This window comes from Malaya genurostris, chromosome 3 (genome assembly GCF_030247185.1).
Source record: "Malaya genurostris strain Urasoe2022 chromosome 3, Malgen_1.1, whole genome shotgun sequence".
Lineage (NCBI taxonomy): Eukaryota > Metazoa > Arthropoda > Insecta > Diptera > Culicidae > Malaya > Malaya genurostris.
Genome location: NC_080572.1, coordinates 296,015,999 through 296,034,124, shown reverse-complemented (window position 1 = coordinate 296,034,124; position 18,126 = coordinate 296,015,999). Strand labels below are relative to the sequence as shown.

The 18,126-nt window shown below is 36.1% G+C and overlaps 1 protein-coding gene across 1 annotated transcript in view; it reads left to right on the top strand.

Moving 5' to 3' along the window:
- LOC131434574 (putative mediator of RNA polymerase II transcription subunit 12) overlaps positions 1 to 18,126 on the top strand; it is a 64,703-nt gene that overhangs the window by 35,896 nt on the left and 10,681 nt on the right. The window contains exon 2 of the mRNA XM_058601411.1: positions 4,978 to 5,169. Within this exon, the coding sequence (XP_058457394.1) occupies positions 4,978 to 5,169 (192 nt within the window). The remainder of the gene's footprint in view (positions 1 to 4,977; positions 5,170 to 18,126) is intronic.

Sequence of the window (18,126 nt, the reverse complement as noted above, 5' to 3'; positions counted from 1 at the left end):
TGTTGAACTTTTCTGATATGGTTTGTTCTGTATGCTCGTTTATACCATTAAAAGTTTGATTTGATCAACTGTTTGAGAATTTTCCATAACTCTTTGCTGTTCTGTTGATTTTGATCGATCAAAATCGATATAGTTCCTCTGTACGTATTCACATCTAGTCTTCTTCAGAGCCCGTAAATGGATATTTTGTGCTTGTGTATATCTATCCCAGTGACTATCATTGTTAGTTCTACAGAATCTCTTGTACTCTTCTCAAACCAGGAGCAGCAGCAACAAATTATAAGTAATCGTATTCAGTTTCTGTATACTGAATCTGGATTTGGGAAAAGAATTTTGGATTGAATTAAACTTAATTCTGAACAATTTCAGGTTTGAAAATTAGTTAAAGGATTTAATTTCAAAACATAGTTCCAGAATACAGGTTCAAAATTTGAAATTAAGACTCTGAAACTGATTCCTGATTCTAGATTTTGGAACTGGTTCCTTGGCTAGATTTTGAAACTAAATTTGGTCCCCAATTTATGATCAGAACTTTGATTCTGGAATACAATTTCGAAGTTCTGGAACAAAATTCATAATAAGACTGGATTCTGGAGCTAAATTTTAGATCTGAATCTGAATTTTAGAACAGACATGAATTCCTGAATTACGTTTCAGAATCTATTTCCTGAAGTCAGTTTCAGGGTTTAATTCTAACTTTCAGATTCAGAAATTCTAGATTCAATACCTGGATTCACAAAACGAGCTTATTTCCAGAATCCTAAAACTAAATTCATAAAATAAATTCTTGATCTGGACTTCTAGCCTAAATTTTGCAACTGCACTCCAAGCATGTGCCAGGTTCCAAATGTAATCCTTGAAACCAGCTTCATTTCCTAAATCCTGGTCCAGAATTTAGGTTCTGGTGTAGCTAAATGATGACAAAAAGTACTTAACTATTTTGAACATCGGATGAATTCCACAAATCGGTTCTTTTTAGATCCATTAAAATATTCCCAAATAACTATGCGAAGTTTTCCTAGAGTAAGTATGCAAATCAATAAAACAAATTATTTTATTCTTTTTTACCCCATTTGTTACGTATTTTTTACGTGTGGAAGAATATGTTTGCCGTCAATAAGTCAAACGTTAGCAGAGATGCGCCGATAAGAGCTGAGGCCAGTAGGTCGCGTCAAACCACGTGGCTCGCTGTGCGTATTACATTTCTCTCCATGCTCTCTCGCTAATGTGCAAAATGACTCTCGATGTGGCCAGGTGGCCAAGAAAGTTTTGATATTTTCGGTTACAAGTTTGACTACATCACATAAAATCCAATAGAGCTACCGAGAAATAAAATCGGCTCGAAAAGGCTGCCATTTTTGAGCCGATTTTATTTCTCTCTCATGTTTCGTTACGTTACCAGGGAACTGGGCAGAAAAAAAAGGCGCCGCCATAGAAATCGACTTGAGTTCACAAAAATAACATTCACTTCTTTTTTATCGCGACAACATATATGTTTTTATGCACTTATCGCATCTAAAATAAATTATCTAGACATTGTCAGGATCGATTTTTGATCCATGCTTTTGAAGACGAGATATTCAATGAACAACTTGGAAGACGGCGTTTTAAGCTATGCAATGCTTCCTTCAGAAAAAAGACTTTCCCGACCGCTAAAGTCAATGAAATTTTCACAGAATAATCTGAACTAATTTTCCAAGAGATTGTCAGTTGGGTTTTGTGATATTCGTCACCGTTTCTGAGAAAATCAGATTTGAAGCGTGAAAATAGTCCTCTAAAACGCCCTGAAACACACTGGCCTCAGCCCTTAAGGTGGAATGTAATCCCAAAATGTGTGCACAACTTTAACCGCTTGAGTTGAACGAATCGTCGCACAAAGCATAACAAGCAAAACCGACACATAGAAACCAGGAATATTTTCAGTGATTGATCGCAGTGGGCTTACCACACGTTTTACTGACTTGTAATAAAGAGACGTCTATTGATTCGTAATGGATTTGTGAATATTTCACAATTTGAATATATCCTAATTCAATCTTTATTGTTATTGGTTACTATTACTTTAGAACTATGAACCAATAGTATTTATAATTGACTAACATGAGGTTATATGTATAAGAGTCGACTAATATGCTAACAATGTATATGCCTGAGTTTAGTAGCAGGTATAGATTCTACTTCTATAGAACGATTCAAAACAAGAGAACATTCAAGTATTTTCGGTATTTCCACCAGTATCAAATAGCAATTTACTGCATGAGTGAGTGCGGTCGAATTTCATTATGGATTTAAAAACAGTTGAAATTGGAAATTGCTGGATATTCGCTAGACAACGAAAGTATATCAAACAGATATATTTTCCATAAACATATATATTTTTGAATTTTGATTCCGGCACCTGGTTATATGAATGTTATATATTTCAATGTCCTAATTGAACGATAATACTTGGCTTGTATTCATTTCATTCAAATAGTCATGTCTAGGTTAAATTTTCAGTTTTGCTACAATTTAAAGGAATATCTCTTATATGATATTACATAACAAAGTAACATCAATGTATTGAGCTAAACAGATTTGGACATTACTAGCGTTAAAATATCAGTTGCTTCAGAAAATGATTAATTTGTTATAATATCCATTTTATTGTATTGAACTCGCTGTTATTTTAACACCAAACCCAATGCATAAATTCGTGTGATTTTTTTTTTATATGTAATATTTACTCACGATATAACGCCACCGAACCAACTGTGCATTTTTCACATCACCACGATACCAAATTTTTCTGGATCCACAATCAAATGCTCTTATGAGCACTGCATCGGACAGCCAAAATGAGCAAAGGTTTAAGGTATTTCAACAATAAAATCATCTGCAACAACTTTTTTTTCGTTTGGCTACGCCAAAAATTGGGATCACATCAAATAAAGATCAATGTTGATGTTGAAGGAAAAAATTGATTTGAAACAATCATATTCTAGCTTGAGCATAAATCAAATTAAAAAAAACTACTAACCTTTTCGTTATTTTGAACAAGCTCCATTTTTCTGCGTGTTGTATGTACGAGATTCGATGCGTCTGAGAGCGCCATGCTCGCCAATATCAGAATCAGAACAAATTGGCTCAAATGGCACGTTCCCCTTGATATTTGGAGATTTGTGCCTTGCTCGCCAATAAGTATGTCGCTTATGGTTTGTTCGTAAAATGTAAGAGCTGGATATTTTGATAATATAATGCCCTCACTCTTCTAAATATTGCCCACGTTCAACTAAAACCACGGCTATCAGAATTAAGTTAATGTAGTTAATATAGTTTAGTTGAATCAACCTCAAATATAATCGTATGTAGACTACCAATATTGACGTTAGTCTAAAGTAGCATTGTGATCAATTGCCTCATTTACTTAAAATGTGGGTATGTTGGATAGAACCTTAAAAAGAAGTCTGTGAAGAATATTTTAGCATTATCAAAACAATGTATTATATGTTCTGTATTGAACTAATGGACATGAGAAAACATACATGAGAGCGAGCAACGAGAAACGATACCTTCTAAATAATCTACTAAGAGAAGGGTCCAGAATATCTGGAAGCTCATTTCTTCTGGCATTTAAACTGAAATCTACCGAGCTTCAGTTTACAAAGTTAGCATATTTGTTTATTTGAAACAGTTCGTTTTCCAAGTTCTGTCTATGTCTAGCAAATACTAAATTTTTAGTTGGATGCAAATGCCTCTCAAATCATTATATCAAATAATTTGAAATCGACAAAAATCTCGCATCTCATCCCATCAATTTCTACCATGGTTCCAAAACTATTCGGACTTACTCAACGGACTTACCAACCACCATATACTTTATCTTGGTAAAACTTATAATCAACACTATATTGACAGCGTTCTTCTTGAAACGCCTCTTCCACAGCTCTATGATCAACATTGGTAGTATAGACATTGTCCCAAAAGCAAGTGTGTGTTTTTCTGTCTCGAACACTCGAACAGCTACAATGACTAATTGAAGATTGCAATGACTAATTAAAGATCACTCTTCATTTTTGATGTCAATTTTCGGAAAACAAACTCAAATTTATAATTTTAGAAGTTACATATTCGAAGACACTAACGAATTCTTGCTAGATCCGGTTAGAACAGGCTCTAGTCGAGCTTCTTCGAAGTCTCTTTGACAAAGTATTCTATCAAACTAATGTATGACTAAAATCAAGAAACAACAACGTAGAAGCGGGGGTTGCAAAGAAGAATTTGAAAGCTCGTATCAACTCAAATCATTAAGCTATTCCCGTTAAAAACAACAATTCATCAAACTTTTATGATAATCCACGAATCTAACGGCTTCCTAGAAACTAGACTGGGCGCGCTGTATAACCGGTAAAATCAGTAAATTTATAACATTTAAGCCCATTTCCACAATCGTTTATGGCGTTTGTCATAAACCCTCAACGTTGTCCAACGAACGAATGAACGAACGAACGAACGAAACCTCCTCCGCTTCAAGGAAAGCGGCTTTCGATGGCAGTCGTAGTTTTCTGCTTCGATGCGATAGAAACCCCCAACGACACATGTTTTCCGTTTTCTGCCGACGCCATTACGACGTAGATTCGTGAGATATAAAACTGCCGCTCGAAAGTCTCGGGTAATTAAGTCTCATCTCAATGAGCCCACTTCAGAAATGATTCTTCTGCTCGTCGCCGCCGGTTTTCGCCAATTAATCCGAAAGCGAGCGCGCAACGAGTCTGGTTTAAATAAATCTGTTTTCTACAACCAATGTGCATCTGGTTAATCAAATTAGACATGCGACCATAATTGCACCGCTACGTTTCCATTCGTCAAGCAACCGTTTACTGTAAACCAGTTTAGGTCTTATTACACAGAAAAGAGACGACTTGCCCCGTTACTACATATAGTCAATGAGTCAAACAAATTACTAATCTCTTCTGATTTTCCTTTGCAACTCAACAGGCATACAAAATCCGCTCGGCCAATTCGGTGAAAATCGCCAAAATCGTGGCCCTGACGGTGATCGCATCCTCCTTCATCCTGGGCTCGTTCATGTTGGCTTCGACCTACCTGCAAGCGAAGCAGTCCTGCGATCAGATGCAAACCCTCGACGCTGTCCTGAACAAGGAACTGATGCTGGAGGCAATGCAACAGGTAAGTACCGTCTACAATCAACCGGAGTCCTTGGTTTGCTGAACGAGGCGAGGCTCTAGCGAGAGGTAACAGTGCGGAACGTGTTTATTCGCGTCATCACCGTTGTTTAGCACGGTGGTGAACACTTGTAAAGCCTATATGCACTATAAGACGATGCGATACATTCGCCGAAGCGTGAAAGTGAAACACTCATTCTTGTAGGAAAACCACGCGAGCTTAAATTTGCCTATTGTGTACGTCTTTCTGTAGAGAGTTTAAAGAAAACGCGACTTGCTCAGTTGGAAAAGTGGCTCACCTAGCAAAACACCGTCGTACAGTTAAGCCGCCGGTAAGAGGCTTAGAAATGCATAAATCTGTCAGTAGAAGGATAACTTGCGGTTTCGATGTAAAAACAGAACCTCAATGAAACGAAAAAAAAAGTTTGTTTGGCCCATGCAGAACAAATTGAGCTATGGACCGAAATCTCGATTGCTAATTCCGTTATGGACTAACCAATTCAACAGGTTTAATTTTCTAAAACCGAAACCGCACTGAGTTTATTGAAATTTGTTGACAAACGGTGTTAATTTAATTTAAACATTCGACACACTGCTAATCACGGCTGTTAGGCATGACTTCAAATAGTTTCTTGAACTATACTAATGCGATTTGAACACTCGCTAAAATATTTAGCACCAAAATGTATCGAATGACATTGATGCCTGTGTCCGGTTTGAATTTCGTTTTGAACCTGAACCTGACTTTATAAATTTAATTTATAAAAGAAGAAGATTTGGGGTAAAACAGAATACAGTTATTTGCAGTCGTTCTGATTAAGAGCAATCTATTTATGGAATTAAGCTATGGAACCAGAAAATATTCTAGCGTTGATGTCCACAGAATTTTCTAAAATAATTTCATGATTCACATGATTTTCAATGTCAGATCTGTAGTCGAATCAATTAACTGTATGATAGATGAATGTAGAACTAATTGGATAAATTATAGCCTCACTGGATATTTTGAATGTTACAGGAAGATGATCTGAGTCAAAGTCAGCATGAGTAATCAGTTCACTACAAATGTGACTTCGATCTGTTAGAACCAGATCAATTGTAGAGGGGTTTCTCACGGAAGAGAAAGTAGTCGGACTACTGAGAGATAAAACTGATTGCGATTATTTTATCCACAATTCCACTGAACATGTTTTGCATTCAGCTTCTCTATAATGAAAAATTTAAATCGATATCATGCGAGTTTTTGCAAATCGATTTTGCAGAGATTTATTTGTTCACCTGTTCATTGGAATGACAAATATGTTTCAGCGATGAATTAGATTCTATGAGTTGGTTCTATTTCAAATTCCATGCTTTCGATATCTTCAGTATTGACAAAAGGTAGAATTTATTGTCAAATGGTTGCGGGTTGAACAGCAGATGTGTTTATGAATTTGGCATTATGTTCATTATAAAAAATGACTTTCAATCCGTGTTGGTGATTGCTGAAAATTTGACAGAAGCTGCTCCATTTTTTTTATATATTGTATACAACATTTTCAATCCGGTAGAAGATGCTACAAGAATTCGAGTCTCTCAATGCATGAGCCTCCAGAGATTTTTTTTACATTTCTTCGCTCCACTTCATACTCTGAGTATTTCATGGCCCTTAAAAAAAATTCAGTCTGATAATGATCGTTGCTGTGTGGAATTTTCCAAGAGAGGATCGCAAGTTGACAATTATCGCAGAAAATCGAATCGATGGTTCAACTTGATGTTTCTCATACTAGGTTGCAATATTTAAAAACCCTTGTGTGGAGCATTCACATACATTTTCATAGACACAAATTATACAAAGGTTATAAGCACATAGTTAGAATAAGCGGCAATAGTAAAATGATTCTATCGCAATTATCCACTGCCCATACAGAATCGGATCACGAAACGAGAATAAGCGACCGTTTGTTGCTTCAGAGAGAATCCCCACAGCAGCGTGCTAGCCGTTGATTCTCAGACGGTTCACCGAGAGAAATTCGCTCTCGTACTAGTGTCTATTCTATGTTAAATGTACCATGCCGGTTTTTTTGTTGTTGCGATGATTTCCGATTCTCTTTGATGGCACTGATTTAATCGTGGAAGAGTTGCGAGTGAGCATTCTTTGATACGATAAAAGCCATCCTTGCTTTCAATCCCTCATAAAACAGTTTATTTTAGAAGCAGAATAGCGAAGGTCGTTGGGTGAATTATTGAATGGAAGGGGGTAATGTTGTGAATTGATTATAGTGACTGAATTAATAACCCGGGTTAGCGGTTCAATGCATAAGACGATGGTCTTACAAGCCAGTTGTCGTATGTTCGAACCCCGACCTGGAAGGATTCTTAGTGTCAGTAGGATCCATAGTACTAGCCATGCAATGATTCTGTACGCTAAGAATTGGCTGCGAAGTCTGTTGAAACAGAAAGGCCAAATTCCACAAAAGGAATGTAATGCCAAGGCTTTGCTTTTTTGACTGAATTAATGAAGTAAATTACTTGTCATCGGTTAGTAGATGCATTACAATAAACAAATATCATGTATGTAGGTAAATGCAAATGCAGTGGTGTGTTACTTTTCATAGTTATTGCGTTGGTGTTAAATCTCGAGTATCCACAGTGGCAGTTATTGTTCCTTGTCTGCTCAAAAGAATCTATTTTCAATGAGATACATAATATCAGGTCAGTGTTTTTAGAGGTGAAAATTCCCGCTGAATACAAATCCGATGCTGTTTTGTTGATATTTAAGGTCGAGATTGAGATTCCGAGGGTCAAGTGACAAAAGTGCTTGAGGGCAATGTTGTAAACTATTGAAATTATTCTTTTTATTCAAAATCAACGTAAGAGCAGCCACCAAGACTGCAATCAAACGTAGATGTAGTAGTCACCGTTAAAATGATTATTATTCTGATGGTGTTTAAAGCGTACTCGCATTATTTTAACTTCTCGTAACTCCCTATAAATATACTATAAATCTCAATGAACCTACATTCTAGTTTTTGTGTTTTTGTATTTTTTCAATAATAACGTTTGTGACTACTGCGGATACATTCACAACATTACCCCGCCAAATTCCAAGGAACGAAAAATAGTAACTCTTTGTTATACTCGATCTTCGATAGTAACTTGCCGTTTCTAAGCACGTCAAATCTTTTCTGGAGTATTTTCCTATTCAACGTATATTCTTTTGTCGAAATCTGTTAAGGACATCGGCACACGAGCTCTCTCCTTCACAACATTACCCCCTTCTACTTTATATATCGGCCTTAAATCAACGATATAATATTCGCTTCGAACATAAAATTATTATCACAGTGAAGTTTATGAAGATCAACTTTGACTGCACAGATAAAAATATTTTGTGATTTTACATTTATTTTCATGCACATATTTGGAGCAGGCAATTGAATGGAAATTTACATTACAAAACGAAGCGGTTTGTGAATATACAGTCTTTTTCAATGAAAAACTAAATGAATTTTAATGTAATTTTACATCAATCATGGTTTTAAATCAGATTTTCGTTTCAACTGATGTCCATTTCATTACACTATCGGTTTACATGTCGTGTAAGTTTCATCATTTCTTTCTGTGTGCTTTCTTGTGTCAAATTTTGTGCAAAATTAGCTGATTGACGTCATATAAATATTCCGAACGTCGTTTCGCCGAAAGGGTTATTTCACCGAAAGCGTCAATTCGCCGAAAAGGCCATTTCGCCGAAAGAGTCATTTTTTACGAAAGGATAATATAGAATACATAACATAATTTATTAGGAAGCTGCCAATGCTGGTTATTCATCGAAATATCTATTTGTTTTTATATCTCCTGGATGATTGATATGGCGCAGCCACATAACCGAAGCCAAGTTGGCCGTCGACCCTCCGTTGGAAGCGGCGGCCTCTTGCATACAAACCTATAGATTTCTTTGCTTCAGTTAGGTCTGAACGAGCGGTAGCGAGGTCGGATAGCTTACGAACAAAACTATGTGGTGAAACCGCACTAGATATTTTTTCATCTACACTCAGTTATCGGAAAATAGCGCAAACAAATGTCTGGTAGGTACACTAATAAAGTCAAGAAGTTTGTTTGAAAATTCGCTTCTGTTCTGAGAATCATTCAAGTCTCTGGATCATTTCAGAATTACGATTGTGGGTCAACAAAACGGGAGTAAACATTAATTTTATTTGTCTTCTTTTTATCAATTCCAATCACGATATTAAGACTAATGAAGAATTCGGTGAAATGAGCCTTTCGTCGAAATGGCTTTCGGCGAAATGACCCTTCCGGTGAAATAGCTATCGGCAAAATGACTCGTTCGGCGAAATGACATTAGGCGAAATGACTTTAGACGAAACGGCTTTCGGCGAAACGGTTTTTGGCGAAATGACCCTGATCCAAATATTCCCTACATCTTTTCATGAAAAATCAAAATCTTCGACTCGAGCTAAAGCGACCTCACAATGTACTATGCAGGCATTTCCATGTAACATTATGAACAACACAATTAAACTTTTACTCAGCCTACAAATAGCGGCAAGGTTGACAAATTGTAGAAACAAACTAGTTAAGGGCTGAGGCCAGTGTGTTTTAGGGCGTTTTAAAGGGATATTTTCACGCTTCAAATCTGATTTTCTTAGAAACGGTGACGAATATCACAAAACCCAACTGACAATCTCTTAGAGAATCAGTTTAGATTATTCTGTGTAAATTTCAGAATGATTGTTTGACTTTAGCGGACGGAAAAGTCTTTTTTCTGAAGAAAGAATTGCATAGCTTAAAACGGCAACTTTCAACTTGTTCATTGAATATCTCGCCTTCAAAAGCATGGATCAAAAATCTATCCTAACAATGTCTAGATAATTAATTTAGATGCGATTAGTGCATGAAAACATATATGTTATCGCGATGAAAATTAAGTGAAAGTTATTTTTGTGGAGGTAAATCGATTTCTATGTCCGCGCCATTTTAGTTCTCTGGCAACGTAACGAAACATGAGAGAGAAATAAAATCGGCTCAAAAAGGCTGCCAAACAAGCGGCAGCTTTCTTGGATTTTATGTGATGTAGTCAAACTTGTAATTGAAAATATCAAAACTTTTTTGGCCACCCGGCCACATCGAGAGTCATTTTGCACATTTGCGAAAGAGCATGGACAGAAATGTAATACACACAGCGAGCCACGTGGTTTTGCGCGACCTACTGGCCTCAGCCCCTAATAATTGACAGCTGTAAATATCCTGCCAAACTTATCTAGTAACATTGTAATACATTACAATTGAACTTCTCTGATTTGATTTTTAACTTTGCGCGGGTCGGGATATGCTTGCCAATTGTAAAAACAAAATCCAATTTCAGTCGACAACACAACCAAGGCAGTAACTGCACTATTGTGTTGTCCTCCTTTCATGTATTTTCATTGAGGGAAAGGAACATATATTGAACAGTAACGAAATTCAACTGAATTTTTGAAATATCGGTAATGACAAAAAACGATAAACAATATTTTGTACCAGTAGTAATTAATGTTTCTTTTGGTTTTCGTTTTTTTATTCAACTGATCGCAAAATGCTTTCGAAGATCGGAGAGTTTGCGATGATAGCTTTTGCCATTAGCGTTGAAGTAACTCAAAGCTGTCACTTAAGTTCGCTCATATTTTTACTCTATCTGAAAGATCTAAATTTTGGGAAATACCACGAACTATATTTCGATGACGATTCCGATCCTTTTTACAGACTGCATCGAAATGGCGACAAGTTGACGATTAATAAATTTTCTGCGATTCGATATACATTTTAATTACTTGTAATTACTCACGAACTAGATATGGTGCAGTTTCTCATCCAGATAGACTATGAAACTTCCAAGGCATCTGAGCTTTCATTTTTATTTGCCAGCGTTACCATAAATTTCGTTTATAGATAATCAACTGAACTCTAGCTAGAAAATTACGCTTGAATAGACTACTGTATTTTCATAAACTCACTTTCAGTGAAATATAAAATGCGTTGATGTTATCCCACGCCAAAATGTAACCAACTTAGCCAATAAGTTCATAAAACTGTAACATGCAAACATGTATGCAAAAAATGTTGAAGTGAACTCTGTTGAAACAATCGCCCAACAAATTTCCAACTGACGGAAGAAACTGCTCTATCGATAATTTAATCAGCGTTCATTTTTTTCTCCTATTGAGAAATACACACTTAACATGTAAATCGATTTCCCATGGTGTGTATTTCAATATAACTACTAATTACATGAATTTCTTTTCTGCCAAGATGAGCTTCACTCTGTCTCTGTTTCTCGCCCACAATCCCATCGTAATCGTTAAGTGAACAGTCAGGATTCGCGTTGTACGTGGTAAGCGAAACCTTGCACCATAACCATCTATAGAGCCTACCGAATTCAAAATAAAATTTGATGAAACAAGATAGGTTTAATCTCTTTTCCTGCACTAACCCAACCGAACCCGGTTTCCGTCATCTATCGCGGGCATCGCCGATTATATTAATGATAACTATTTTATGTAGATCAGCTACCTTTCAACGACTGCGTTCAGTTCGGAATGCTATTTACTTGTTCGTTGTTGAATCTTCGACCTGCCTACTTTACGTGGCTAAATTCCCAAGATGAACTAAACGTTTGTTGTGCTGCGGCGATCGCATTATTATCATGCAACAAACGATGCGTCCGTCTTGGTCGCCCTTGGGCACGTTCTCACACCGGATGATGACTATCCGTGACTATACAGCTGGTATCAACACGTGAGCTCGATAAGCCACGTGCCGCTGAAACGAACTTTCCGGAGCAGCTGACTGAACAGAAGTTTCAAAGTGGTAAGCGAAAAAATCCATTAACAGATCCATCACAGCTGTTTCTATTGGTTACTCCGTTCTATCGTACCATAATTCCAACACGTATCACAATCGTTGTTCTTGGCTGCATTCAATAGTCACTTTGGTACTGGCTTGTGCGCCAATATCTGTGGTTAGTTTTGCTACTTTTCAGATTGAAAACCTGTAATTCCAGTTTCCTTTCACAAAGGCTAATGAGTTCTATCTTGCCGATCAAAAATGACCCATCCGAAAAGGTTGCTGGTGTTAATGGAACCCACAAGAACTTGTGGTTCAGTTTTCCATCCACCTGAAAGATTATCATTATCTTGTTTCTCTATCTAATCGTATGCTGAAAACCAACAACTCTCTTCATGGGGGAGGCGACTCAGACGTAAAGGCAAGTGTTTGTTTTAAGTCGACCGATGGAGAGTTCAGGCACGAGTAACCATAGTGAATATGATGATTCTATGAAATGTAATTCCAAATGAGACTATGAGTTTCTATCTCAATATTTACATTCCAGCACATGCCATGTGCACTTAATTTTGAAAATATTACCGAAAAATAAAAAAGAATAAATCACAAGCCAATTATTGAATGTTCGAGTCGCGATTTGGAAGATATCTAGTACCAAGATGTGTCGTTCAAATTTCACAATTCGAATAAAAAAAATTGTTAAATTAAGTGCAAAGGACAATAAAAATTCAGCACTGCTCGATGCTTTAGACGGATTTGTTTCATAACAAACCTTGTTGAATTCAAAAAGTTTTCTGGGTTTCGCGAATTTATCCAAGAACCATAGTTCATATACAACAATATTCAATCCTGCTCTCGTGAGTGTATTCAACGGATCTGTCTGCTCCGTACCAACTATGATGTAAAAGTGATTACTACTTTACAATAGACAGATTTATTTAAGCAAGCAAGTTATTAACTTGCAAACTACGCAAATCTGTTGGGATAATTCTATACCGTTATCTTTAATCGCATCTGATAGCTTTGTTTATCGATGGTATTAATTGAGCTTTGTTAAGAGATCAACAGATTATGTGATAAAATTTTCCATCCACGCGAAGGACTATCATCAATTTGTATGTATTGATTATTACAAAAATCGATTGTTTAAATGTCTTCATTCATCACCCCAAGCTGTTGAACTTATATCAATGAATTTAAATATATTGCAATGGCCACGAGCCAGCGCAATTGTAGGATTATGAGGCAAAACCCCGTCTCTCGACCCAAGCATGAATGAACAATAGCGTACACTCAAAATAAAAATCATGTTATAGTTACGTGAAAAGTTATGTGAATATTTTCCACTCTACTCTTCACATAGGTTTTAATGGACCGCCATTTAAAAGCTGTTTAATGCATAATCCAGTAAAAGTTACGTGTTTCATAAGTAAAATGTAATGTACTGTTCATATCAAATTTATATAACAGAGAATTACAATTTTATATATTGGTTGAAGTCAAAAGGGAGATTTCAGATTTTTATATAAATCTATTAAATGAAAAATACCATGAAAAATAAAACATTTATCTCAAAAACGTCGTGGGATCTCGAATCGACAAGCCTCCAGAAATTGTGAGAATTTTGTTGTCACTGCCATCCAACCGAAGCCGAAGTCGAGATCCGAGAACTCACACAACACTTCCGATGCAGATTGAGGTCGCATTACATTGGTCCAGTGTCTCTAGCTTCATACTGATTTTGAACTCGTTTTTCTGTCGACCAACGGCCTGTTTGAAGCATTCGGCAGGAGCGGGCACACTTCCGGACTCACGCAGGCACTCGGTCCAGTCGAACACATGGAAACTTTCATATTGAAGTGGTCCGGTCGATGTAGTAAAAATTGTAATTAACTAACATTTCTCGTAAATATTTCACTACTTACACTTTGAGGGCCACTGTTCGCCATTTTCAAAATCGAGTTTTTCACATTTTTCACAATTAAAACCCGAGGAAATTCACGTAGATTGTTTGACGTTTGGTCAATTCACGTAAACCTTATATGAATACTCTATTCATGTTAGGGGATGTTCGTATAACATTCATTTTCGTCACGTAAAATATTTATTTTGACATTTGAAACCATTTTACGTGATTTTTCAAGTGAATCTAACGTGAATTTTTATTTGAGTGTAATATGAGAATGAGGTTTTGTACGGAAATTTACATGGGATTATAACCTGATTTGTCATATTTTTATGTATTGTTTATGTTACGCATCTTACATTGATAAATTCACTTTTAGACATATTTGTTAAATTATTCGCTGATATTGAATTATAAATATACACTGAGGTCTCTTTTTATGCGGAGGTAATTTCGAAAATCCGCGTAGGAAAAACTGTAAAATTAAATAAATTTTTAAAAATTTAGGGATAACACCAGATCTTGACGTTTCGTGCATTTCTAAGACAAAACAATGAAACCGCGTAACGTCGGACCGCGTAAAAAACCACTTAACTTAGGAAATCTGCGTAAAAAGTCGCGTACAAAACCGCGTAAGAAAGACCTCAGTGTACTAAATATTTGTTTCATATGCTTTACCTTATTCAATCGTGAAAGCTGGTAAAACTGCATCTAGTTACTTTACAACTAGACACTTTTGAAAAATAATGCGCAAAACATGGTAAAATATTTTTTGAATTTATTTTAGTTTCTTGTTTGTTCTCAGATGGTTATTCTACTCGAATATCCAATAATTAAAACCCGAGAACAAAAATAATGCATGTTCAAAAAAATGAGATATTGCTTATAAATACATAAAATATAATAAGGTTGTATTAATTTACCAGTATGTATTTATAGGCAATATATCAATTTTGCAAACATTTTTTTATTATTTTCAAGAAAACGAATAAGCTATGTCAAATGTGATCACGAGTGACATTTAATTGAATTACAGAGTCATCAACTTAGAGTTCCTGACATATTATAATATAAAATTTAACTGCGAGCATGGTATATTTCCAAAAAAAAACTGTAAAATTGCTTTTTTAATATCATACTAGTACTCACATCTCACAGTATTCACATATATATATATATATATATATATATATATATATATATATATATATATATATATATATATATATATATATATATATATATATATGTATATATATATATATATATATATATATATATATATATATATATATATATATATATATATATATATATATATATATATATATATATATATATATATATATATATATATATATATATATATATATATATATATATATATATATATTAGGATGAATATTTAAGGGAGTCAAACTGTTTAGACAAATCATTTTGTCAAATCTTCAAGACTATCAGAACAAAACATGCGGTTACCTTTACTAATTTCAAGCTGATTTTTTTGAAAATTTGACAAACATTCTTGAAATATTTCATTTTCACAAAATACAAAGAAAAATATGATTTTTCAAAAGTGCCCTAAAATTGTTTCGTTCGGTTTTATAGACAATGAACTTCAAACGCGTTTTTTCTCGGAAGCACGTTTTAAAAGTCCGTGTCCATCGTCATTTACAAAACTGCTTTAGCAATTATTTTTAAATTTTGCACGTACTAATCGCAAAAATGGTGTTGTGGTGTTTTTCATCCATTATTGCAAATTCAGCAGCTAGAAGTTTTGTCAAACATATCACAATTCAATCGTAAAATCTATAAACTTTGGCTTATTATCAATGCCTTTGATAATATGCAAAATGTAAAAAATTATAGTTTTGCCTAATAGTTATATGCCTACTTGGTTTGTCGTGATCACTAATTATAACGGTCAACTATACAGTGTAGGCTTACTTATGGCGTTTTCGTTTCTAATTTGCACTACACCGGTACAGTGCTATACGAAGGCATGAATGAACGAATGAAAATGACGAAAACATAATCAGTATCCCTTGACTACAATAAACGATTCCATTGCACTGAACTACACCGAACATTTGAAGAGTGCTATCGATGCAGAAAAAGTGTAGTGCAATTGTCAAAAACGTACGGTTCCAGTGCAACCAATCTTATGTCGTTTTCGTTTTTAAATTGTACTACACTGGTGTAGCGTAAGCTGCACTGAAACCGTTCGTTTTTACCAATTGCACTACACCAGTGCTACACTTTTTCTGCACCGATGCCACTGGTGTAGCACTCATCAAAAGTTTGGTGTAGCTCTGTGCAATGGAATCGTTTATGGTAGTCAATGGTTACTGTTTATATTTTCGTCATTTTTGTTCGTTTATTCATGCCTCAGTGTAGCACTGCATCGGTGTAGTGCAAATTAAAAACGAAAACGCCATTAGCTACACCGGTGTAGTGCAATTTAAAAACGAAAACGGCATTAGACCAAAACATACATACTGTCTCAGATTCATCGCGGTGCGGTTAGTGGCTGAAGTAATAATGCATGACATTTTCTATTTATATCCATCATGCTGCGCCCGCTCAACACAGTTGATAATCATGATTATAAACTTCACTCCTGTAACTTCCTGTTACCGGTGAAAATTTCTCCACTGATACAGCTCTTAAGTCTCTTCATTACAAACACCGCCTGTCATGTCAAACGTACGCTCGATGCAGCATTGAATTGCATTCAAAATGTTCTACGATGCCGCTCGCTCGTCGATGCAAACTACTTGCATCACATCATTCATCAGCTTGCAGCTGACAGAAACCATCCGATCCAGCATCTTGGGTGGCGTCAATCGAAACGAAAGGCTTGTTCAAGTTTTATGCAAACAATAGCGCCGCGAAATAAGTGCTATACCAGTCAGGAGGGAGAAGACACGGGAGAGACACTTTATAGGTTATCCAATACTCGTTCCGAACTTCGACAAGCATTGAGATGCAAGAGGATGATCGAATCGACGATGAAAATATGGCGCTATTTGGCGTTCAAAGTTTCATCAGTGTATGACCGTTCCATATGTAATAGAAATCAATTGCTCATTGTTTGCAAAGCCGGCTATGGATTGGCTATAAAATGTGCTTTGCCATCTTTCACCTGGACTGAAATCGTTTGCACTTCTCTGTGTTCAAATACGATTTCTTGGAGGTAAACAGATGCAATGCCACACTGTGCGATAAAAATTACCGGGTCATACATTAGAAATCATTACTGACTCATAAAGCACTCGAAACTGCAACGAGTGGAAAGGTAATACGCAATACATTTCGTGGGAGAAACAACTACAACTTTTCTATCGAACACAATGGCGTGAATTTCTCAATCCAAAAGAAATGCTTCAACTGACCCGAACGTTGCTCATGCGGAACTAGTTCCCTGAAAGAAAAAAACTTGAAAACCTGTCCGCAGCGATTATTACTCGAGTGACAAGTATTGTGACTGTTCCATGGAGCGCCGTAATCTACCCTTTTATAAGAGTTGATCGTTCTGCATATTAATTAAACTCGGTTAGCTTGCCTCACCCGGTGAGTGAGTGAGTGAGTGAGTACCCAACGTAACGCTAGTGCAAACAACGCTTCGAATACGCATGTCGGTACGGTCGTGTGATCGCACATGCTCAAACCACCAACATCCTAAACCAATCAGCTTCCAATTAAGTGCACGCATCCATAAGATTTCCATGTACGTAACACATATTATTACCATCGCATCGTGTGTGTATTACGACCATGTCCGTCATGTGGTTGCACTAGCAGCGTAATTCAAAATATCAACCGATCCACTCTCCAACCGTCACCCAAACCGACGTAAATTAGCTTTTCCTTTCTGTTCAGTAAAAACCTATTACACCACCTCTTCCTTTATTGGGCACGTGCCTATATCGGTAAAGTAGTGATACCTACGGATTAAATACGCGATCGCAACGCGCCTGGTTACTGGTGACTGACACGGCCGAACGGCAATGAATTTAAGCTGGCCACTTGCAGAACAGTTCTTGCGTAACTTCGCCAAATTGCTTTGCTCCGGACCATAACAAAACCGGGATTTGTATTTTTCAGAGTTCGATTCTGTTTTGATTGCGAATCGTTTACTTATAGACAAGTGTGTAAAGACAAGTAAACTCAAGTAGGCTATGATATATCTTACATGTCACACTATTTTCACATTCTGAAAGAGTGAAATAG